The sequence below is a fragment of the Tachypleus tridentatus genome, chromosome 3 (genome assembly GCF_004210375.1).
Source record: "Tachypleus tridentatus isolate NWPU-2018 chromosome 3, ASM421037v1, whole genome shotgun sequence".
Taxonomy (NCBI): Eukaryota; Metazoa; Arthropoda; class Merostomata; order Xiphosura; family Limulidae; genus Tachypleus; species Tachypleus tridentatus.
Genome location: NC_134827.1, coordinates 25,077,380 through 25,104,443, shown reverse-complemented (window position 1 = coordinate 25,104,443; position 27,064 = coordinate 25,077,380). Strand labels below are relative to the sequence as shown.

The window sequence follows — 27,064 nt, the reverse complement described above, 5'->3', positions numbered from 1 at the left end:
TATGGCCAAGCGTGTTAAGGCATGCGTTTCGTAATCTGAGGGTCGCGGGTTCGCATCCCGTCGCGCCAAACATGCTCACCCTTTCAGCCGTGGGGGCGTTATAATGTGACGGTCAATCGTTGATAAAAGAGTAGCCCAAGTGTTGGCGGTGGGTGGTGATGATTAGCTTCCTTCCCTCTAGTCTTACACTGCTAAGTTAGGGACGGCTAGCACAGATAGCCCTCGAGTAGCTTTGTGCGAAATTACAAAACAAACAAACAAAATTTTAACGTGTGTAATGCACAATCATTTTCTTTGTTATTTTTACCAATTTCAACACGACTTAAATAGTGTAAAAAAGCAAACGTTATTAAAACTTTAGGTATGAAACTGAAAGATAAACTTATTTAATATTTAATTTAACGAATATTTAAGATCAAAGATTTGAGATATTGTCCCTGAAGAAGCCGGAAAGGCGAAACGTTGTTTAAATAAAAATATATATATTTAAATTATAGAGGACGTTTTCTCTTAACTTTTATCAAAATACGAAATATTAAATTTTGACGTAGTGCGCCCACGGTGTTTATGGATTTATTACGTCATTATTACCTTGACGACGGAACTTGAGTACCAGATCGATGACAGCTCAATTGATAAAGATTCGTAGAAAGGAAAAGGAAGGAAGAGGTCAGAATTGTTTTAAGTGAAAGATCAGAAGACGCCATATGTTAGGAAAAACTATCACGATGATCATTTGTGTGTTAAATGTTTTGTTTAACTTAGCAACAGCCTTGTCAACTTCTATCCCTCTATCTCCTGATTTCAAGTTTAAACATCATGATAACCGAGAACTGAACGATGTTTTGAAGCAAGTCGCTGAACGTTGTCCAGATATAACGCGAGTTTACCAGCTGGCAGAAAAAAGCGTTTTAGGTTGGCCTTTGTCTGTAATTGAAATATCAGATAAACCAGGAATCCATGAACCATGTAAGTGTATTTCAGTAGCCGGTTTCAAACTCAGTTATTATGTAATTTCTTGTAATTAGTGGGGAAAAAACCAACTAAAAGTATACGAACGTTGTAGCTAATAATGTAATGATGAATGCCCCGACTTATAATTCGACAGTTCTTTTATAAAAATGATCTAAAAAATAAAATTAAACTTGTGTCACAGCTATTTATTTGTTCATCTTTATAATGTGTTTTTCTATACTCTAGCATTACTTGCAATAATTTATGATGTCTTACAAAGAATTGTGTTTAAACTTAGAAGTTAAAGACCATATGGATTCTTCATTTATTTGTGATAAGAGGAGAATTATAGGTTGTTGTGAGAATGAGATAAGCAAACATGGGACAAACATAACTTTTAAAAACACATTCATAAATATAAATTTACTAAAAAAGATAATTTATACTTATTTTACAAAAAAAGAGACCAAAAAATGTATATTTGGGAGATAAATTATATGAAGGTATGGCAAATACAAACACTTAAGTAAAAAAATATGAAAAAATTATACAGGTCAGAAAATGAGAAGTGAGAGAGTTGTGTGTGTGGTGGCAAGAAGCAGACACAAAAAGTTGATCAAGGGAGCTGTTAATAAAGTATATCATGAGCTAATATTTTCAATTAAGTAACATTGTTAAATCATTAAGACAAACAAACTGGTTTGAAATAATCTTAAACAGTAACTTAAATCAGTCACAAATATTAAAACAAACATTCAAGAGCTGGAAAGGAAAGTGCAGTTATAATTTGGATAAGAAGAAAAAACATGGATAGAAAACCTGTTTTGATAGAATTAAAATATCGAGTAATCAGATGTATGCCTCTTCAGTGACAACTAATGACATTTAATATTTCTGTAAGTATTTAACAGTACTGCCACTGCTGAGTACCAGTAATAATCTAAGATGTAGTTTTGCAGTGATAAAATGTTTTTCCAATGTTAAAATTTGCAGTAAGAATTAAACAAGCATGTGACAAACACTTTTCATAAATAACATTGTGTTTATAGAGAAAAAAACACATTAATCACCCATATTTTTCTTAATTTAATGTTTTGGTTTTATAATTAATATAATTTTAGGATTGCCCTATTTTATCTTATAATTTATGTAACCTTAGTTTTAAACATAGATTGTTAATATAACGCTGCTGAAAGCCACTTAATTTGAATATTGTATGGCGAAGACTTTGTCCTTGTAACTTCATTTAGTGAACTTTTAACTGTGCAGATACCAATGAAATTCTTTATGTAGATTTATCTCTTATTTGTTCATATTACTTATATTCATTATGAAATAAATATAGTATTTTTTGTGTATAATATTTGTAGGACTTGTATATTTTCTAGTGGAGCCAGAATTTAAATATGTGGGAAACATGCATGGAAATGAAGTTCTTGGCCGAGAAATGTTACTGGCATTAGCAAACTATTTGTGTTGGCAGTACAGAAAAGGTAATGAAGAAATTCAAACCCTTGTCAACAACACTCGAATTCACATTTTACCCTCCATGAACCCTGATGGTTGGCAGATATCGACGGAACAGGTATGTATGTTTAGATTAAATAGTTCAAGAAATGAAATCCTGTAATTTGATAAGTCATTTAGATGCCACATTTTTCTTTATTTCAATTATAGGAAAAATGTTGCAGTATGTTGTTATGCAGTTGTAGTCTTTAAAGCATCTCTTCTGTTTGACCAGCCTGCAAATAAAAGTTGATCATTGGACTGAACATTAGTTGTGTAGGATTTGTAATGTTAACTCAGTGAAGACTAGTTGTTTTAATATAGAAAAGATACAGAAATAATAAATGCCAAACATTAGTAGTTAATATTTTTTTAATGAAAATTAATTAATCTTTAATTATATACAAAATCATGTCTGTAATATTTCCATAGATATCTGGCCTTTTTTTCTTTTTTTTTCTCTGTATAAATGTTCAGATATAAAACAGTAGATCATCAGTGGATTATTGATTAGTGAAGTGTATGACAAAGACTGTGTCCTCTTGACTTTAGTTTGTGAGGTTTCACTGTTCAGATACTAATAACATTCATAATATAGACATATCTCTCATTTATTCTTAGTAATTATGAAATATTAAAGTTTCAGAGGTTGCTTTTTGAATGCCACAAAGTAAGTATTTTATTATGTTAGATGAGTAACTAGTGTCCAGTTTTAAACATCTGTTGAATTTGGTGTGAAACGCACAAAGCTACTGTTTTATTCAGAATCTGTTTTTCCTCCCCTTTCTTTTTCTTCCACAAGAAACAAGATCATATTTGTAATTTACAATAATAGTGAGTTGGATCTGCTGAAACTACCAACCACAGTACCAAAAGGTATACTTGTATATATTAAATATAATAATCTAACAAACCTTTAGCATTAAAATCTGTATACTGAGATGCTTTTGTGAAATTACAGAGGTAATAATTGTGAGACAAAAATTCAGAGTGCTGAAACAGAATAATATTCTACTTTATGTCAGTGAACCTTCCTACTTTGTTCGTATGCAGTTTTGGAATTACTTAAATTTCTAATGGTGGTACTATGGCTAGAAAAATTTTGAGGTGGATTTTCAAATTTTTATTCATTCTACACAAAGTTTACTTATCCTGCAAGAGGCTTAAAACATTATATTCATTTTAAAAATATTCTTTTCACTGTACAAGCTGTAACTTGTAATAAAATAATAATAATGCTAGTTTACTATTTTTATTACACTTCTAAATAGATAACACGATAATGTTATACAAGTTTAAAGGTACCAAAAGTTTTAGTATTTACATCAACACTCAATGAAACTATTAGCCTTGCATTTCATTGTATTAAAACAATTATTAGTTCATAATAAATAAAGTAAAATTTGAGATGCTGACCTTAAACTCAGAATTAATTTCTAAACATTTCAGACTTATCCCAACTAAGAATTATTTACTAGAGGGGTCTCAGCAATTGCTTAATAAATGAATGGTTTATTGCAATATTGATTCTTTAAGTTATGCACCATTATCGTTGTCATTTTATGTGATATATATATACAAATGTGATAGGCATTATGTACATAGAAACATAACTGGTCAAATTTGATATCTTATTCTGTATAAGATCACATAAACAAAAACACTATGAGAGATCAGAGTTTGTTGGGAAACATTTGAGAGGTTAACAATTTCAAAGATTTACGGAACTGTCAGAAAATAAGTACACATACCCTCGATTGTGATATGAAACTAGAAAGTAATACTAAAGAAAATATACCTGTACAGGAACTTTGTCTACTACTTTTATGAAACGTTAGTTATAAATTTTTGTAGGGTGGGAGTCAGCTTCAGCCTAGACAGTTTTATTTTTCTAATGGGGTAGATGGCATTTGGAATGGGTTGCCTTCAAATGTGTTGGAAGAAGTATGTTAAAGGGGTTTAGTAGAAGGCTTGATATATATTTGAATAGTGGATGGGGCAGCTTACATAGACAAACAGGTCCTTTGTTTCCTTTAAATATTATAATTGGTTTATGCAGGTTATCAGTGTTGCTGTGGATCAAAGCAAATACTGATCTGATTAATTATGGATTTGACTGCTTGTTTGAGTATATACAATGTAAATCTAATTTTGGCTTCAACTGTGAAAACGTTTAAGAAATTGCATAAACAACAAAACCCTAACTTGAGAAGTGGTTTTGTTTAAATACTGTATGGAAAATCTATATTAAATTAACTTTTTTTTTATCATAATGCAGTGCTTGTACAATAAAATTGGCATTACATAACTGACTTTGTATAAATATCTAAGGATTCAAATTAATTGTGGCATTTGTAATCACACCTGTGCTCAACATTAATACAGGGTGTTCGGAAAGTCACTGTGCACTTGTATATTTATTGACAGACATGTTTCAATATAGGCTACAGGAGGTAAGTGTGAATGACAATTATAAACAACGTTGAAAGTGACCCTCATTGGCATCAATACAGGCTTGGATCCTCATTATTTTGTTTCTAAACACTGCTATCAGTTGCTGGCTTGAAATAGACTGAATGAATGTTGTTATACAAAACTGCACAGTGACTTTCCGAACACCCTGTATGACAGCTCATTGAGTGCTCTTCCTTTTACAAAATGTCTTTCACGTCTGGCTGTGTGTGAAACAAAATAAAATCACTATTTTGAGGTTTGGCTGGAGATAATAGTTTGGGTTGATTTTCATTTATGAGATTTAGCATTCTTAATTATGTTACATTTTTCTACTATAAAAACTGTTATTTTCATCTCATGGCCATGTACAGATATTTACTTACTAGAGTGATGTTCAGAGTACATGTTTCTATTAATGAAAGTAATAGTAAGGACATAACTTTCAGGAGAAACTAACAAATTAAGAAAAATATGGTAAGTTTGTTAGCTTTCTGGATCAACACATATGAAAACTAATATTCCTAAAGGTTTATTTTAAATAAATCATGAACTTAGAGGACACCAGTGAGAAAAACATTAATGTTAGTGATTTATTGTTTGAATGATTTATAAATTACAGAATTTGCAGTGACAAAATTGAAGAAAAAGTAGTTTCTCTACTGTGCTTCCATGACATTAAAAAAACAAAAGGTTACAAGTTATTTAACCTTTTTGTACAACTAAAACTGCATATCCATAAATGAGATGAAATGTTTCAACTTTATTGGATTAGATGAAATTGTTTTGAAAATCAGATGAAATAAAGCTGGTGTGTGTGTGTATACATACATACATACATACAACTACCATCAGTTGGTGTTTCTGCTTTAATGTTTTTGATCTTATTTTTGGCTGATATAATTTTATTGCACTTTTTTGTAATTGTTCCTCATGGATTAATCATTATTTTCTTGTGCTAAATTGAGTGTTGATTTAAGATTTTAATTACACAATCAGTGCCAACTTATCGATTAATGACAGTAATTTTAAATTTTGCATGTTAGTTGTTCTGTGTGGTGTAACGTACATCATGTTAAAAGTGAGTCTACAGAATTAAGCTCTTCTTTATGCATAGAAGACATCTTAATCTTGGAAGTTGTTCTTAATGGGATTAACTTTTACATTATGATGACTCATGGCTGAGAGGGTGAGCTTGTTCGATAACAGAATATGATCTTTCAACTTGTAAATTTCAAGTCATGTGCCCTATCATCAGGCCTCAATTAGTTAGATGTGTTGGAGTTACATGTTTGCAACCTGAAATAAAAATAAATTCTAAATCATTTATAGTATGCAGTTTGAATGTTGCATTTAAATTTAAGCTTTTGACTAATGTAAATGAAAGTTCTGGATCTCTGTTTCACTGTAAATCTATAATATATATGGATTTATATAAATTTTATGGAACTTAATTAACATTTGAGATTGCCAAGTTGATCATCTCTTATATAAATTTAAATACATATAACACCTTCAATTTGTAAACAGTGTTTTGAACACTTGTTATTGGATGCTCAGAAGTTAATGTTAGTGTTGTACACTGAACGTATTTCGAGAAGTTGTAACATGGTGTGTTTTGTGCAGAAAGGAGGAAAAGACTGGTTGATTGGAAGAAGCAACGCAAATGGTGTAGATCTTAATCGTGACTTTCCAGACTTGAATGAAATACTTTACTCTGAAGAAGAGCTACCAATTCATCAGACTCACCACTACTTCCTAGGTAGTCAAATGATAGATCACATGGTAAGAGGAAAGATGTACAGGGTATATACATTTGACAGTTAAAATTAGAATAGACTAGAAAGGTCAGTGAATTTATTAGAAATTGGTTCTAATATATTTGATTTTTAATGATTTCTACTTTAGATGGTGTGCCAGAAATGCTCTGTGGTAATTTTACTAGCTTAATTGCAAAAAATGTTAATTAATTAAGAAGCAGTTTCATCATGTATAAAACATTATCAATGATAAATAAATAAAGATTCATGTTGTGATATGCAGGCATACCATATATTTTCTACCTGTTTAATTGATGCAGAAGTTTAGAAACATTTTGGTTATTTAGTTTTTATGTTTTTATAGTGACAACACAGTGGTCAGAAAGCCATTAAGACAATACTTTGTTCTAGTTGCTTCATTACTTTGTTCTTACAGCAGGTGATTTCTATTTTGTCTAAGGGAATATTGCAGTAATGTTTATTATATATAGCATCTAAGGTAAATGGATTGACACTGTAATATCTTTTGCTGGCTCATTATGACATTGGATGAATGTGATAACTAACTAATGCTGTAATGGAACAAAGTTTACAAGGTTAAACTGTCAACTGGGCAAAAAAGCAAATTCACATGTTGAGTTCTGGTACGCTTTGTTTAGCTAGTTTTAGTAAGAGATTGTAAAATGAAGAAATCTTTTTGAAAATTGACATATTTATTTCAACTGTAATCTATTCTGAGAAAGAGAAAGCTGTGGAACTAAACATAGTTCAGTGAAACTGATTATTGTTTCCTAGTACATATGCTACATTTGTTTTTTTTTATATAATGATAACAATTGTTTTCATTTTTACCAGCTTTGTCAAGCCTCATTATTTCACATGCACACATGTGGAAGACTCAGTTATGTGGTCAGAATCACTCTCCTTATTTTGTGAACCAGTCTGAAGTTATACAGAAATCCATCTATCTGACACTTGTGTTTAAATCAGAAGTTTTATCTAAAATTACCATATTATTATTATTACTTTATAAATTTTAAAGGAGAAAAAAGGAGCTTATCAGCCTATCCAGGATGTCCCTTCCAGTTCCCAACTATAACTTCTTACTACTCATATGTTCATTCAATCTTTTCTCAAATTCAGTTAACTTTTCTGCCTCTGCCACACTTAAGATGAGTCATTTCGAAAGCCAATCATCTTGTTTGAAATGTAATACTGTCTAAACTGGAAGTGACTCCTACACTGCCAAAATTTGAATGTATGACCCATTGTTCCGTTGTTTTCACTGTTAAACACAAAAAGTTTGTATTTATGCTATCAATACCCTTAATGATGTTAAACACCTTGATTAACCCTTCCCCCTTTTACTCTTTTTCTCTCCAGAGAAAACAAGTTTAGGGATTTTAGTTTCTTATAATAGGACAATCCCAGGAGTCACCCTAGTTGCTTTCCTCTGAACCTTCACCAACAATTCAGTATCATTCTTGATGAAGGGAACTCAGAACTGTAAACAGAATGTTTTTGTTGGTGTTTTTTTCACCATAGGTAATTCTACAAATATTCAGTTAATTTTCAAAATACTTTGTTCCACACAGTATGAAACTTTTTAAAAGGTGTCTTGAACTCTTATTATTTACCACATCTTCAGTTATTAGTTAAAATAATTTTTGAGGGGGATATAAATAAGTGTCATGTTATCTCTCTGTGGTTTAAAAAAAATAAATTTATTGTGAAGGAAGAGGATAAACACTTCTGTTAAAGTTCACACTGTCTCCCTGTTTCACCCTTTAAATACAACATTCCTGAAAATCTGGTATCCAAAATATAATATCAATAATATTAAACTATACTAGCAGAATACAAGCAAAAATAATTACAATAACTATTACAGTTTTGAATTTTTTTTAGTAATGAAAAAAAAAATAGAATAATTAAGAAAACTTCAGCATCATGAGTGAATGATTGTTCCTGTTTATAACAAAAATAAATTCAACAACTCAGTTTCATTTTATCACAGTAGATCATTCATGTTTGAGTTTTTTTTTCTGTTTTTAGTTATTGTTGTTCATGTTTTATGAAATCTAAAACAGAATGGCATTTTTTAAAGATTTAGAACAAATGAGTTATGAATTGTCTGCCATTTTGATGACAATTTGAAATATTTTTTTAGCTACTACTTATAACTTAATACATGTGCTCAGTTCCTCCCAACTATTTTTACAGTAAACAATGTATTGGAAAGGCTTGTGATTGTTTTATGTTTATTTATTATTATAATAATTAGAGTTGAACATTAGCATTCATAATGTTTTTTTCTCTTTAACATCTCATTCTATCCAGTTTTTCTGGATACTGAGCCACGTTGGTATTCGCGGGAATGAGCTCGCCGACACCTCATCTAAATCTGTCTGCTCTGGCACTGCTGTGCCTGTTCCATACATGGACTATGGTCCTGTATTGAAGACTTGGCTCCGTGCCAGCTGGCAATCGACTTGGAGTGAGCAATGCGAAAACAAGCTTTACCAAATAAAACCCTATATGGCCATCTTGCTTCCATAAGGATCGGAAAGAGGAAGTTGTTCTAACTAGACTATGTATTGGTCACAGTTTTTTAACTTATTGTTTTCTTTTATCTAGAACTGGTGCACTAGTGTGTAGTCTGTGTAACACTCAGATCACAATATACAACAGTTTACTTTCTTGCCGTTGTTATGACTGTCGTTATAAAATGGCTGTAACATTAAATAACTCGAAACCAGGACTGGAACGGCCAACTTCAGATGACTAACACTGCTGTTTAAACTACCTGTTAGTCATCCTGGCGAGTTATTATTAAAATTTTGCTACACGTCTTTTAAAACTTTATTACTTTACTTTTTGAAAATGGCCATAACGTCAAATAATTCAGAATCATGACTGTAAAGGCCAACTTCAGGTGACTAATGGTGGTTTTTGTACTTAGCTGTTAGTCTTCCTCACAGGTTATGATAATTTCAGTTATGTTACAGAAAGTCCTTTACATCTTGTATTACTGTAGTTTTTCTCTTACTGCTGGAGACTAGATGTAAACACTGGTTTTATGCTACTTACGTTTTGTTGTTTTTTAAACTTTGTTTTGTTTAACCTTAATTTCCTTTTATGAATTTTACTAAATTTACTTTAATTTTACCCTTTTACCAGCTGTTTGGTGAGATAGCCTAACTGTTTTGTACCATAAAACACTAAATCAACCAACCATAATGTTTTTTATAGTGAAACATTTTTTGAAAGAGAAAGCACTGATGTGATTTTTTTTTATTTCTGTAGCTCCAACCAGAAACAAGAGCAGTTATGATGTGGATTCTTAATAATCCATTTGTCTTGTCAGCTAATCTTCATGGTGGTGCTTTGGTGGCAAATTATCCTTATGATGAAAGTCCAAGTGGAAAGACTCAAGAATATACTGCTACACCTGATGATCAAACATTTAAGTTAGTGTTCTAAATAGTACTTTTAATTTACAACCTATACCCTTACAATACACAGACTGAGTGGGGTATATCAATTATTTTACTTATTTCTGACAAAATAATTTAGTTCAGAGCCCATAGTTTCTCTTATTGTTACCATCTGTCTCCACTTGTGTTTATAATATGTCGTTATGTATGTTTTGTATTAATGTGGGATAAAGTTAATAGTTCAAGACAGAAATTTTTAGTGTGTTGTATTTGTAGAAGTAAACAAAACATTATCTCAGTTATTTAAAGTCATGTATGTGTTATATTTTTTTGTTCTTTAATTTCCTTTTTATGACCTAAAATTTTGTACTCTTGGTTTTGCTTTTGTAGTGCTTTCTAAAAATTTTTGGTCACTGTCTCAATTTTTTTTTTGTCTTTCTTTTGTTGTTGTTTTTTCACTTCTACAACTAACTGTTACCAGGTCACTTACAAATTTCTTTTGAGAGATGTTTATAAATGTCACTTCAGTCCTGGATGTCAAATTCTTTATGGGCTAGCAAAAATGTTCGCAGAAATAAAAGCTCAGATTTATTGCAGAAATTTAAAAAAATTATAAAAGTTTAAGTGTTAACTTTTATATTGTCCAGTAAAATAACTTTGGAATTCACCTCATCCAAACAACGAAGCATTATTTATCTTTAAATATGCCAGTTTTTGACAACATTTATATTACATTTTATTTCTGAATAACTCGATGGACAGAAAATTCCCAGCATCTTAATATTTTCATTAACGACTATTGGAATAATTAGAAACTGCAGATACAACTAAGCTTAACAGACTAGAATGCTTTAAGAGTAACTCTAAAGCTATTTTTAACTCTGTATTAATCTTCTCTAAGAATTTTCCGTAGTTGGGGATCTGAAAAAACCCCATCATAAAAATATTTAGAAGATAATAAACAATGATAAACAATTATTTTGGATACAAAAACCATTAATGCTCAAAATATTCTCCTTTATTAACCAATAAATATTTAATATTGCAAGTTGATTTTTTTATCACCTAAACTAGGTGTAAGAATTTTGCACAAACTAGTCGAATGCTGAAGCTACTGAGAACAATAAATATTTATGTGCTTCCATTTGTCTCTGGTGACATTTATAAAATATTTGGGGTCCACAAAGACTAAAGCAGGGTTAACAATGGACTAATTGCATCGCATAATGGTTAGATACGATGTTGATGGCAGATTTTGCAATAATTAAAAGTTTATATGATTGATTTGGCTATTAAGTTTGCATATTTATTTTAAACATCAATTATCAATTTGAAACCTCCTACTTTTTATTTATTTCATACACATTGAATTAGTTTTATGAGGATATGGTTTAGTTGTTTTGTGTTAAGTTGTAAATAGTATATTTTCACAGCAGTGTTATACACTGGTAATCAGCAGTAATTATTAATGCTATTTACGTTGCAAACACTTTCTGTTTGTTAGAGTTGTAGTTAATAGCTCCTAATATTACTTAGTGTTTTAACACTTCATTTGCAAATAGCTGCTGTACCTAAAAGTTAAGAAATGTATCTTCAAGGGTATAACATATACCTAATATGGATCTCATTAGAACATATAACTTATCGAAATAAAAGATGAAATTTGTCTGAAAATTTGTATTTTAGAGCTAGAGACATGCCAAAATTAGTTCAGTTAGTTATAAACAGTGAAAAAAACAGGCTTAAGAAACTGAGAAAGTGTTGGAAGTAGTCCATGAGAGTTTTCATGCTTCAAGAATAAAGTTAATTAGACTTGTAGAATATAAATGGAGTGTACAAACTTATGCACAATGTTTTTGTCTTTCAATTTTGTAATTCATGTGCAAACAAAGCTCGGTTCATATTAAGCTATGGTTAATGAAGAATTGGCATAACCATTCAGTGATGTTTGCTTAACTTGTAACTTGTCTCTAATTATTTTTATGTTTTCATTTCAGGTTTGTATTTAATCTAATGTTTTATCATGATGAAAAATATCCGAGCATTTCAAAAAATAAAATCAGTTGTCTTACAAGCATTTAATAAAGACCTCTTTCATGATGTGATATTCACATGCAACTGTGTTTAATACAAGTTTGTAAAAATAAAAATAATAAGGACTTCAGGAATACCTTTCTTCATTTATTTTTCAAAACTTGCATATGTAAGAAGGATAACCTAAACAATTATTTTATCCATGAATTACATTTATATGTTAAATCTTGATGTGTTTAAGGAAAGTTGGTGTTAAATCTGAGATAGAGCAAGGATTTGCATTTTTCTTTACTGTGTTGGTTTTAAATTTTGTTTTTAATTATATGCATTTTTTGGTATAATTTTTGTTTATTTTTGGAAATAACCAGTTTTTGTAATTAATTAATTGTTCATGTAAAACCCATGTTTTCAATTCATTAATTTTTCTGTACTTGTCATCTTTTTATTAATTAGCTCATATAAAAAAGTAAGAAATTAATTTACATTTTAAATCTTGTACACCTAGCTTGTTTTTGTTACTGAACATGTAAAAATAAAATGATGTAAGAATAAATTAGTTCATCTTTTATATTTTCAGACACCTGGCCCATTCTTATGCTTTAGTACATAAAACAATGTCAGGGAAACAACATGTAAATTGTGGTGGTGATGATTTCACTCACAAGGGTGGCATCACTAATGGAGCTGCATGGTACAGTGTTGCTGGTGGTAAGCCTAACTTTTAGTAAACTTGAATATTTCCACTTTGTATTCATTAGAAGTGGAATCACTCAGGGCTTTCTCATAAAATATCATGTTTTTACAGTGTACTTCAAATAAATAATTAATTGTTTTCTCTTCAGTACTTCAAATATGTGTGTGTGGATATATATTATTATTATTGTAGAGTTAGTTAAAATGAGACATCTATTTTCGATGCAGGTCCTTAGAATGCATTCAACTGTCGTAATTATGTTGAATTAACTCAGACAGGTAAAAATGGGGGGATGCCCCAAAAAACCCCTATAATGTTAGTGCCCACAGAATAAAGGGAAACAAGCTAATATCAAACTCAACCACTTACTTTGGAATATAATGAGAGACTGATATCTGCATAAAAATATAAATTCATAGGATATCGGCAAATATGCTTACATCAGGGGTAGGTTCACACATGGACATTTTGTTTTGTGCACAGGAGAAAAGTTAAAAACAAAAAATTTTAAGTTAAGCATTGTGATGCGTATACTGACTTAAGCGTATTTGCCGATATCGTATGCATTTTTTTTATGTAGATATCAGAGTCTCTCATTATATCTCAAAGTAAGTGGTTGAATTTGATATTGGCTTGTTTTCCTTTATCCTGTGGACACCGACATTATAGGGGTTTCTTGGGGCTGTACTCCTCCCCCATGTAATTTTAATCCTCGTAGAGGGCAATTTTTACCTGTCTGAGATAACATTCCTTCCAGATTTTATCAACATAATTAGACAGTTGAATGCATTTTAAGGACCTGCATCAAAAATAGATGTTTCTTTTGCACTAACTTTACAATAATAATTCTTATTGTAATTCTTACAAGTAGCCAAACAGAATGACAGTTGTTAAAGAATTTTACTAATTTTAGATAGAAAAAGAAACTTATAAGAACATGAAGAGATAGTATTAATAACATACATCAAAATACTGTATTTATAGCCTTAATTGTCCTCTAAAAGGATAAAAGTATTCCTGAGATATTTAGTAAAATATCCCAGTAATCTACCCAGGTATAAGCTAACTATTTTAGGCATGGCTGTTGAATTTATGACACTTGCTTTTTTGTTTTAGTTAACAAATTTTAGCAATAACTGACAAAGAACTTAGGCTAAAAATACTGTTAATTATTTTTTAAATGTTTATGTTAAAGATAGAATATAAGAATTCTGCAACATCCATATTCTTTATTTTATCAACAATTTATGGTTTTTAGATCTTTGTCAAATGAGCTTGGAGAGCATGTTATGTGCTCATAATATTATTCCAACAACAGCCACATGAAAAGAAATGTTGACAGTTGCACATTTTAAGAAAAGATAAATTGTAAAAAAATTGACAGCATCTCTTGACACAGTTAGAGACAATTACATAGCCAGTTAACCAACATATTTATCCAAATTTTTAGAATACAATGAACTTGAAAATTATATTTAATAAAAGAAAAAGGATTTGAAAGATCAGAATGTTCTGCTGCTGCTAATCATACTTACCAAACTTAGCTAAGATTATGTGATTCTTCTCATCAAAGGAACTTTTTGTAGCTTTCAAACAGATGTAATTTAAAATCCAAACACTTTCATAATGAAAAATTATAAAGAGACTAAACAAAATTCCAAAATCTGTGATTTATTCCTAAATCTTCAAAATATCTCATTTAATGCCTGTAGTCAATGCTCCAGGAGTTCAAACTGTCACAAAATCGAAAGCTGCTGCTCAAATAAGCTAATTTATTTTGTTGTGATGTGAAAGTAAATATTACTCCAGTTGTATATAATTCTATTTTATAGCTATTTCAAGAGCTGTGTTTTATTAGTATATGATCAAAATTCTCAGTGTGATGTCATTGAAGGATGATAACATCAAAGCTTATACAGAAACAAGTATGACAAATTGAAAGGAAAGACTTGAAAGTCAAGAAATAAGTAACGCATATTCTCACGGTAGATACTTTCTTATAAAAAAAGGTTATTCTTTGAGATAGGCAAAAGATATTCTAAGAAAAAATCTGCAATATATATATTGACTTCTGTAAGTATTAAAACATGATAGTTTGTCAACATATATAAAACTTAATTAAAAAAAAATTTGGTGAAGTGATGGGGTTGAAAATTGTGAAAAACAACAGGAAATTTTGCATGAGATACATTTGGTTTTATACTCAAGTAAAAGGTGTACACACCGTAAACATTTTTTTTTGCATAGTGAATAATTTTAAAGTATTGAAGTTTTATTAGTGTTTTCATGTGGATCTTGCTTATTCACATTTTGAAGGTTAGGTTACGGGAACAGAATGCTAAGCCAGATTTATAGGTGAACTGAAAGTTTCTACTCTTGTTCACAGGAATGCAGGACTTCAACTATTTAGGATCAAATGACTTTGAGATCACTCTGGAACTTGGGTGTAATAAGTACCCTTCAGAGGAGCAGTTACCAAAAGAATGGGATATTAACTCAAAGGCATTATTGAACTTTATGTGGCAGGTGAGGCATTATTTATCTCACAGATAAAATGTTTTTTAGTACAGTGAAAGTAGTATAATGCACACTGAAGTTTAAACATATTTAATATTTAAAAAAATCCTCTTTTCAGTGAAAGGTGTATTACCTTAGCATTTCACCTAGCACCTTCTTCAGAAGGTTAACCTTGTCCAGTCCAGAAGACTACTTTAAGTAAAAATTAGTAATTCTATTTCAACAATTTTTAACCCAGAGGTTTTTTTTAAGTGATATTTTGTCATTTTGTGATGTTCATTTAGTGTAATTCCTAGATAAAAGGGTAAAAACTGTTTTTCAAACTTGTAATATTTATACACAGCTCTGAAGAATATTGCTTGTATAAACAATGTACTTTTTAGTTTCTTTTTATGCCCATGCCAAGGCATATATTTATATATTTGCTAAAAATCATCTTTTGAAAAAATAATTATCTGTGCTTTGTTTGACCCATTTTTTCCTTCTCTTTCAATGATTTTATTACTAAACATACTAGTCCTTTCAGCTATGAGGGTGTTATAAAGTTTGGTCAGTCCAACTATTCATTGGTAAAAGTGTAGCTCAAGAGTTGGGGGTGAGTAGTGATAACTAGCTGCCTTCCTTCTAGTCTTACACTGTTAAATTAGGGACAGCTAGTGCAAATGGCCCTTGTGTAGCTTTTTGTGAAATTTGAAAATCAAACAAATCAATTATTTTATTAATACTCCCTCTTTTTGATCTCACAGCATGTTGTCTCAATAACAAGTAATGAAGTTCAGCATAGACCTACAGGTGTAATTTAACCACTGTTGGGTAGAGAAGGTTATGTACCATGTATGTCAATGTAAAGTCAATAAAGTGGTGTGAGTAGTAATTTATGGTTCCATGGTAAACTGACAACTTGTAGTTCCTACACTGGAAAATATTGGAAAGTTTAGAAAACTTTGATATAAACCACAGATCTGAGAAATTTTCAGTAGTTTCTCTAGACATTCTCCTCATTTATGAAAAAAGTTCTTGTGTTGAATTATATTTGTTTGAAAGCTACAGGAATTTTCTTCTCTTGAGAGACATCACGTAAGCCTAATTAGGCTTAGGAAGTACAGAATCTGATGGCAACATATTGTGGTTATTCAACTCATTGTTATTGAATGTTATTAAGTACATTGTATTCAGCAACACATAAATAAAATAACTTATTTATTGAATAGAAATTACATTCAATGTAAGCAAAAATAATTGCCTCATCAGACCTGATACCATTTTTGAAAAGGCAGGCCTGACTTCACCAATAAATCTTTGTCAGTCTTTCTGGTGTAATTTAGAGCCAGAAATGACCACTGGAGTTGAGAGATAAAAGTATCAAGAGAAATATTTAAATAAAAAGTAAAGTTGAAACTTAGACATATAAAATAGTTTTCCATTCAGCATTAAAATCTTGATTTTCAAAAGTGAAAAGAAGCTGTTTTTTTTTCCAAAACAGTGTTTCACAACAAATCATTGGAAATTTAAAATCATAAAAACGACAGATAAATTAAAACAAATTATAGAAATATTTTAAAATTGAAAACCATATGTTATTTAGTAAATTTTTCTTTGTTCCATGTTATTTGGTTAAGTATTTCCACTGTGAGAAGGAAAGAGTCCTGAATATCAGTGAAACTCCTCCAGTTCCCAAAAGGCTAACACTCTACTGATCAAAATAGTAAGTTTAAAACAAATGATAAATTATGCAATATGCACAATCTTAATAACATTCCACCACAGTTTTTTACAGTTGACAATTATGGACAAATAATTCATCTGCCTGTCTCCGTTCCTTATTTCCCACCATTTTGAAAACTGAGTGAACCTGTTTTCATCATTACAAAAAATGTGCTCCTTTTGTCAAGATTCCATTGTTGATGTGCAGTTTATATATTTTAGTCCTTGCACTGAGCACAAAACTAAACAATAGTGCCTGTTCAGATTGGATAAGATCATTAAAAATCTGTAACTTTAAAAGATGATTTCTGTTTCTGCCTGTTTTGTGTTTTTCCATCTCTAACAAGTAAACATTTATCAATTTCTGATGACATCTTTGGCTTTATAGATTTTTTTAGATGTTATGTTTTCATGTTCCCAGTGTCATTGCACAGTCTAATATTTAGTAAATCGTTTATGTTTGATTATTCTGATGGACTGACTCACACAATATACAAAGTTTTGGTATATTATATGTAATTTTATCATTTTTCAACTCTGTAACAAGTATGATAGTATTAAAAGTACATTCAAGTGTCTTACATTCTCATAGTGATAAGACTTGGTACAAAGATTTTAAATAGTGTGTAGTTTTTATGTGAAACAAATTCCTAACATTGACTGATTTCTGTTTTCTTAAACCATTTTTGAGTTTGTGAAATTGTACTATTTTTGTGTGAAACTGTTTTGAAAAACAAAAACAGAAATATTTTTCCTTTATATTTTTCAGCATTGGTCAGAAAGCCCTATTTTATCTGATCAAGTCAGTTTTAACTTGTTTGATACTAGTTAGTACATTTCTTTTGGTACTTTAATTTCCTGGTCGAAACAGTAAACTCCCACTGTTGATCATGTAAAGGTAATATGCCTGACAAAGAGTTACCAGAGAACAATAACCTTATTTTTTAAAATTGTAGCACTGCTACTTGTGTCAGATGTCATGTCATAGCATGATATTTTGCCAATAGTATTTGTGTTTGAAGTCAATTTATATCTAAGAATTATAGTTTTTTCTTTAATGAATGAGACGTTATTTTATTGTATTTTTGTGCATTGTTTGAATACGATATATTCAATAAAAAAGGATTTGTCTCACATTAAGAGATGGCCTTCTTAGGACTCAACTTACTGAACTCATTAAATCTAAACATTCTAAACTGGTTACTTAACTGATTATTCCAGTAACTTGAAAACTTCTCATGAATTTAAAAAACATCAGATATTACAAGAAACAATCCCAGACCTCTAACTAGTTGGAAAGTATTTCAAAACTTTGTCTTGAGATTGGTTTTATATCAGTCACAGTGTTTGACCTCAACATTTTCAAACAAAAAACTGTTGTTTTTTTCATATAACACTATTATATTCTCAATTGCAGAGTGTTAAAACTTAGAACCAACTCATTTGATGGTTATTAGATTCAGGCTGCATTCCTTTCCAAAACTGACATAGTTTAAATTTCTTGGGATCTTTCTCTGAGCAGTAATAACAGAAATATGAGTTCAGTCAGTAAACTCACACTTAAAAATGGAAGCTTTTAAAAAAAATGCATGAGTTTGAATGAGAAAACAATTAACCTTCAGAGCTATAAAAAGTTTGCAAAATGTCTAGGCCTAGCATGTGTTAAGGCATTTGACTCGTAATCTGAGGGTTGCCAGGCCCTCACATTGTTGGTACTTGCCAAGCTTATATGAGCATCTAATTTGCTGCATCCCTTCATGGCCAGGTGAGTTTAGGCATTTGACTCGCAATCTGAGGGTCACGAGTTCAAATCCCCATCGCACCAAAGATGCTTGCCCTTTCAGTCATGGGGGTGTTATAATGTGACGGTCAATGCCGCTATTCATTGGTAAAAAAGTAGCCCAAGAGTTGGTGGTGCATAGTTATGACTAGCTGCCTTCCTTCTAGTCTTACACTACTAAATTATGGATGGCTAGCGCAGACAGCCCTCGTGTAGCTTTGCACAAAATAAAAAAAAATCTAGTAGTGTAAGTGTAGAATCCAGACTGATATGAACATGTACAAAGTGTACTTGTTTCAGTGTAAAAGACCACTTTTTGCACTTGTTTGATTAGCTGTTAAGTTTCAGTATTCTCAACCCAGTTTTCTACTTTAGGCTCACATAGGAATCAAAGGCATTGTGCGGGAAGCAGGGAGTGGAAGACCTCTTCAGAATGCTGTCATTAAAGTACATAATATAACTAATGGCAAGGATTCTCCTATCAACCATGATGTGACATCAGGTAGTTGTTTGGCATAATTCTTAGCAATAGATACTGAGAAGCTCTGTTTCTAGAAATAAAATAGTTTAAGCCATGATGAAGTAATTGATGAAAGGATAACTTAAGAAACAATAGGCAAGATTTTTCTTCAGCAGTAAAAGTAAGAATAGCCAACTGTTTGAAGGTGTTGAAACTTCTGAATCTTTTGGAATCTATTAAAATAGTTACTGAGAAGCTCTGTTTCTAGAAATAAAATAGTTTAAGCCATGATGAAGTAATTGATGAAAGGATAACTTAAGAAACAATAGGCAAGATTTTTCTTCAGCAGTAAAAGTAAGAATAGCCAACTGTTTGAAGGTGTTGAAACTTCTGAATCTTTTGGAATCTATTAAAATAGTTTAAAATGCTACATGGGTCATCACTAAAAATAAGGTAAAGATGCAAGTTCTCATTTCTCAAACATTTTTCTTCCACACCTCCCATAAATGAATTTATCCACCTCTTCTTTTAAATAAGTGAGAAAAAGTAATACACAGATACACATTAAAATGCTGTAGTGTTGTATTAATTGCATATTATTTTCATTTAATGAAAGACCTATGAAAACTTCATTGTTTGGACCTCTTTAGGGAAAAGCACCGCAAATTTTGCAAAACAACTGTTTAAATAATCAAAAATAACAAATAACAAAGACAGTTTAGTATAACAAACTGAGGAGAAATACTTAATATTATAAATCAGTATATCAGAAAATTAAATCCCTTATTGATTGGGTTGCATTTATTCATAAGTTGAGGGTCTTTCCTGTTAACAGTATTTTTTAAATAAGTGAGAAAAAGTAATACACAGATACACATTAAAATGCTGTGGTGTTGTATTAATTGCATATTATTTTCATTTAATGAAAGACCTATGAAAACTTCATTGTTTGGACCTCTTTAGGGAAAAGCACCGCAAATTTTGCAAAACAACTGTTTAAATAATCAAAAATAACAAATAACAAAGACAGTTTAGTATAACAAACTGAGGAGAAATACTTAATATTATAAATCAGTATATCAGAAAATTAAATCCCTTATTGATTGGGTTGCATTTATTCATAAGTTGAGGGTCTTTCCTGTTAACAGTATTTTTCATCAAACAGTTTTATCATTTAAATAATTATCTAGTAGATTAATTTATTACATTTAATCTCCTTTAGTGAGAGGAGGAGAGTACTGGCGACTTCTGACACCAGGCACCTACAGAGTTACGGCTGTGAAAGCAGGTTTCCAGCCACAAAGTCGAGAAGTGACTGTCACTAACATTCCCTACCAAGAAGCACAAAGAGTAGATTTTACACTGGAAAGAGAACCTGTCTACACAGAGGTATTTATAAATATGTAATTTTTAATTGCTTAATAGTCAGTAAAGTTGGAGTAAATTGTATTATAGTTAAAAAGAAGTGATATTTTTAATTTTCTTTTCCTGATTGTACAAGGTGTAGCATTGCTAGGTTTTAGAGTTTGGGGGATAATTATCCAAAAGATTTGATTCAGTATTTAATGTTTAGTAAATGTGTGGAAAGAGTGCTATGGGATGCATAGTAATTTAAAAAGAAACACTACTGAAACCTATTTATTCCACTTAAATTTTTGGTCAGTAATTTTTATCTATTTGCCTTTTGTATGAATGTTGAGAAACGTGATTATGGTAATGTCTTAAAGTTAACATAAGAGTTATTCACACATTCATATCTGTCTCTACAAATTTGTATGCTGTAAAGCAGATGGCCTTATGAGCTCTGTTATTGATCCAAAATTCCTGTTGTATGACTGATCACTAGTCTTACAAAGGAGTGATGTGAGTTAAATTTTGATCAGTCTTGTTGTAATGTATTAACTCTAAATATACAACATGTGTATGCAAATATTAAAACACTCTATGTATAACAAATATATTTGAATAAATTATCTGTAGCAGAGAAGTTTACTTTATTAACAGTGCCATGTTTGCATCTCCTTTGATTAAGCGCTCTTAAACTTGTAAAGTTTTCCACATAAAAAACATTTAAAATCACCCTTTAAAAGACAGCCACAAGTTTATTTATCCAAGATAAAAAAACTTTTCAATTGCAGTTATAAATTAAAGAGTTGGGCATAAATTAAGTTTGTTTTTTGTTTTACTTTAGTCTGAAAATAGTTTAGAGGAGAACAACAAGGGAGACATCCCTAATCTTATAGAGAACAACAAGGGAGACATCCCTAATCTTATAGAGAACAACAAGGGAGACATCCCTAATCTCAGCTTGTCTCGTCTCCTGGCCTACATGAGAAGTCGAGGACGATCATGAAAATATGTACTTACATGGAAAAAGGCTTCTGTTAAAAGGTTTTTTTTAAAGTACTGAAACTGATATAGTCACATTCAACATATTATTGTTATTAGTAACGTACATTTTATTATTTTTTTAATGTCTGAAACCTTTAAAGAATCTTTATATTTCACTTTCTTAGTTTTAGCTTGTTTATCCTGTAACTTTTAAGTAAAACATTTGTAGTGTTCCAAACCATTTATGATAAGAAAAAAGAAAAAAATTGGGATAAACATAATTTACGACTGAAATTTTATTTATGAATATCATGTTCCTTTAATACTGAAAATATATATTTTTTCAGTTTAAGTTTATGACAAAATTCCTACCTCAAATATTTGATTTTGCTGTTTTATCCAGATGTATAATGTTTATTTAATATTACATTAAAACTACAGATACACAAAAAATTGTCACAAATTCAAGCTTAAAGTTCCCTTTTCATAATTTTTAATGTTTACGTTTACTACGCAGACCCACTTTTTATGGATAGTTAACTTTTTACTACTGTTGGTCTTAAATCAAATTGTGTTAAACCTTCATGTAACATATTTGTCAAACGGATTCGTAATGTCACAAGAGTAACTAAGTTTATATTCTTTTATATATACATAAAACTGTTGTAATTTTATTGAAACTTGCTGTTTTAGTTACAGTGAAAAAAGGTTATTAATAAGTAGAAATTTAATATTGCTCATATGCACAGATCACACAGTGAATCTTTGTTAGTTTTGATTCAGGTTCTTGAAATTGGACCTGGTGATGTCAAGGTCTTGAAAATCCTGGAATTTGTTTGTGTACTGAACAGTGTACAGATTTTTCAAAAGTCTGCCAAATTTACTAAATATTTAATGAATTTAAGCTAAAGAAATTATATCTAAAATGTCTTTCTCATAATAAATCTTTATATTATGTAGAAAATGAAGGAAAAGATACTTCTATGAAATGTGTAACTCTGCTGGAAGCATAAACTTTCTTTCAAAAGATTTTAATCATATCAAAAACAGAAGGTCAAACAAAATATCTAGTCATACAAATTTCTATCCATGACACCTTAATTTTTGTCATTACTTTTAACATGGTGTTTTAGCGGAGAGTTTTAATGGTAATGATATAGATTTTCGTAGTTTTATGTATTAGTGGAAACAGTTAATAGTGAGTTTATCATGAATTCCCCTAAAGTTGTCATCACAAACATTTGTTTGATCATTTTTACAGTATTTTTATTTTCCTTTAACCCCTTCTGTGATTTGCAAGAGATAAATGCAGACATCCCTGTGTTTCAAACACACCTGCATTAGTTAATGTGGGCAAACTGTTTTTTACTGTCTCTTTAATTATTTGTCTAAATTTATTTTGCACGTTGCCATGTATTACAATCATTGCTTGCTGGTTTTTTATTGAATTTATTCTGAATTATGTATTCAATAGTGTGGTGAGTAGAACACACTGGTCTGTGTTGGGAAGTTATATTTTCTGTTTGTAATCTCTAAATTTGTATCCACTTTATTTGACTTCAGCTTTTTTGTTGCTGAATGGGTGTTGGACATAGAAATAGTTTTTCTGTAAGTAAAACTACTATCTCAGAACAGCGTTAATACTGCATTATTACAATTTTAGGTACGATGTGTTGTAAACACTACCAGACAACTTTCCCCTTCTTCACGTAGGTTCCAGTTGTGTGGTACTTCTTCACTGAATATTGACCCTAATTATGGCATTTTGCAGCTCATGTTTTGATAATGTATTAGTAGATACAGTAACAACAGAAACAAACCATTATATTGCTTAGTGTCTCTAAGAATACTAAAGTAACTTTTACCAATGTCATCTCACAATAAGTGACTGAACATGAACATTTCTTACCATCATAAATTTATAGTGTGTAAACCTTAACAGGAACATTTTGGTCCAAGAATCCTCCAGTCCCATTTCCCATTTCTCCAACGTTACGTCTTACCAAAGGTTTGTAATGTTGAAATGATACCTTCATTTCTCTAACAATGATACTTATGATCAAGAAAATTATCCAAGTTTAAAGCCAAATAAGATATGGCCTGTATTTTAACACCTGAATAAGAAATTCAAGACAGTTTATAAACCAAACACTATACACTGATAAAATTATGCTTTCCAAAGAACGACTTGGTTGAAAATAGTAGTCCTCTAAAAAGAGCCAGATTTGGTGTCAAGAAATTATTGCCTTGTGAATCCAAGTCTGTAAACACCTAGTCAAGACTAATATAAACAGGAATTATTGTTGGTAAAGATCAGAAAGAACTTCCTGTATTGGTGCAGGTTGTGCTGTTGTTGTTTAAACATTTATTAAGCAAGGACTAACTGCCTAACAATACAGTTTTTACACTTTCCCATATCAGTGCACATATGGGACAATAAAACTTCTAAAGAAACAACTACAGACTTACGATGAAAAAATGGAAATCATGGTATATCAGCGAGGAAAGGTCACGGATACATACTGATGGGATAAGATGCAAGGTTTGTTGTTTTTTCTAGTGGAAATTTGAAAGACTGCTGTAACTGTACAACACAGTTAAGGTTTCTACTGTATGATTCCTTATTAAACATGAAGAACTTATGATTTAACAAGACAATGGAGACTTCTTTAGCAGTTTAGGTACCATTTTTAGCAAAAGAGAGACTTCCAGTTTCACTTGAATTCCCAAGTCAACATTCAGTTTGGATATATCCATGTGATTTACTGAGTTTTGGAAATCACTTTAAAAGTCTAAGTGCATATATAGTATCTTTCTTTATTTGAGGTTTGAACCCTTCTATCAGTCCCTTGACCAAAGAAGTCTTGTTGTTGCACAGAAGTAGTAGCATTGGTTTGTCTGTCTGATTTCTCTAGCTATCATCAATAGGAAAATTCAGCTTGGCACCCAGAAAAAAACAAACTTCAATAATTGCCTAAGCTAGTCATTGTTTGGCTTAGAGATATTTGAAGAAACATTGAATAAATCAGGGTTTTCTTCTTTAACTGAACACATGTTTCTTACAGAGCATAAGGCAAGTGATGAAAAAATCTGCATCAGTAGGTTGGATTAAACCAGGGGTTCCCAACCAATGGGTTGTGACCCCTTGGGGGGTCGCGAAACCTTAGCAGGGGAGTTGCATAGCCTTGTTAGAAGTAGCTTGGGATAACATTAATTTTATTTCATCAATTACATTTTCATGTTGCGAGTGCCAAAAGGTTGGGAACCCCTGGATTAGACCAACTGTTTGGATTATTTACTTTAAGAAGAGAAAGGCTTAAAAACCTATTGGTTTCTAGGCTTGCAGATTTAAGTATAGTAATTATGTGTTTAATCTCCTTTGCATTATTCTTGTTAGAAATTATTTTAAATAATATTTAGTTAAATAAGCTCAATTGTATCAGAATCCTCAAACAATCTTTGAAACAAATTATTAAAAGCTAAGCTTTTTTAAAAAGTGAAAACTTTATTTCACACTGAGGTTAGAACTTATCTGTAATGGGGCTTGGCAATGTAGATTTCTCCATCTAAAATGCATACTAATTTTTTTTACAGTGAATACAGTAGGCTTTGTTCAGGTTCTTCCTATCTTTTTGTACCGTTTTCAATTACCTGTTGCTTAACTTACTTTTTTTTTAACATTTTAAGAGTAAATTTGATCAACTTTTTGTTAGGCATAACACAAGAACTAAATAGCTCAGTAATCTTAAATGACTACAAGCTCATACTGTAGGACCTTCTATAGCAATGGAGGTTTACTCTGGTGTGCAGGTGAATCTCTGCCAATTGCAGCACACATTGTTTCTGGTTCTGTATTATCAGGGATTTATTAAAACCAATGACTATGAGTGTAAAACTTTAATGAGCATTTCACAATCTCTTACAAAATATATTACACTCTCAGAATTAAAGAACTTTTTAAGTACTTTAATGACCTTGGACTGATCACTTAAAAAGTTAAGACTTCTGAGGTTTTCAAGGACCAATGCAAACACTTAGATGTAACCCTAATCTTAATACTCTGCCCATAGTGTTATTGTTGTTAATGACTTCTTTTGGCAAGATTAGTCATCGTTAATCAACATTTTTCTCACTATCCCATTCAAGGAAAGTGGGCAAAGAAATGTTACAAAAGTATATTATTTCACCTTTTAAACATAAGCCTATGGAATGGATGATTGAAACATTTTTTTCATTCATTTATTTATTCAGAATATATAAAATTGGTTTAGATTCCCTCTCCCCATTTTCAAAAGGTGGGTGTCCAAAGACACCATCAAATCCAATAAAATGCCACTTCCCTAATATTATACCAGTCCTAACAAGACAGTGTGTAGTGTACAAAGGAATTAAAAGAAAGAATATGAAGCGAGAAATCAGATGCTATTATCTAGGTTACAATGTCACATTTTGAGATGTTCCCTGTTTCAGTGTGTGCCATATTGAGGCAGATTTTTAAAAATGGAAATTTTATTCTCTAACAATGTAATTTATTTATTTATATTAGACCATTATATATTTTTGTCAAACTCTGGAGAAAATAATTTATTTTTTACTGTAATTTCATTGAAGTATGTCACATGCTGATGAATATTGTACCATTTATTTGTGTAGAAATGTAATAGTAAGTCATGAAAAAACTTTTGTTAATTAGGTTTTAAAAAAAAGATGGTAAGCTATTAAGTATAAAGTAATTTAAAAAAAAACAGTTACGTAGAAGGGGTAAATGATATTGCCACATTATTTTGTTACCCTGGTAATAGAACTATAATACGTCATTGCGTATTAGGACTACTGTACTAGTGTTTGGAGTTTCGTTATCAATACCGTAAAAAAAAAAAAGATTGTTTTAAAATCTTCAACTTCATTAAGAAAATAGTTTATTTTTCAATGATAGGAAATAGTATTTGTAGAATGCATGGTTTACTTTATCACACCAATACGAAAGTTAGCAAAGAAATATAAGAACTGTTTTTTTAATGTAGAAGACAAGGAACAACCACAAAGAAGCAGATTAAAATTTTTGTATGGTAGAATTATTTTGTATCAAACTTTACTTCTGATGGTAACATGTCTATAGATCATGTAATATTCTAGCATTTCATTTATTTAATCATGTTTTTATACAACATTATCTAAGAAGTAGTAAACTTTAATTGGTAGTCTTTAACGTGTATTAAGATATTTATTAATTATGAAGTGTTAATTATCTTGTAACCTAACAATAAAGTTTGTTGTTGCAAAAAATTAAGTTATGTATATAAGATATAAGTGCCAGGCTGTTTCTATCTATATTATTTTAAAAATAAAAAAAATTAAGTGTAAGAAGACAAACTTATGTAAACTGTTGAAAAATATTAATCTTTTTCTCTGCTAGTAAATAAAGTATCACACTTG

At 30.6% G+C, this 27,064-nt stretch overlaps 1 protein-coding gene across 1 annotated transcript; it reads left to right on the top strand.

Annotated features, from left to right (window-relative positions):
• Positions 1–552: 552 nt before the first annotated feature.
• LOC143246556 (carboxypeptidase E-like) lies at positions 553–27,064 on the top strand. The gene is made up of 9 exons (XM_076493456.1): positions 553–969; positions 2,343–2,539; positions 6,538–6,696; positions 9,978–10,141; positions 12,720–12,850; positions 15,223–15,362; positions 19,213–19,339; positions 20,520–20,686; positions 21,489–27,064. The coding sequence occupies exons 1-9, from the start codon at positions 708–710 to the stop codon at positions 21,648–21,650; spliced, it is 1,509 nt and encodes a 502-aa protein (XP_076349571.1). The 5' UTR covers positions 553–707; the 3' UTR covers positions 21,651–27,064.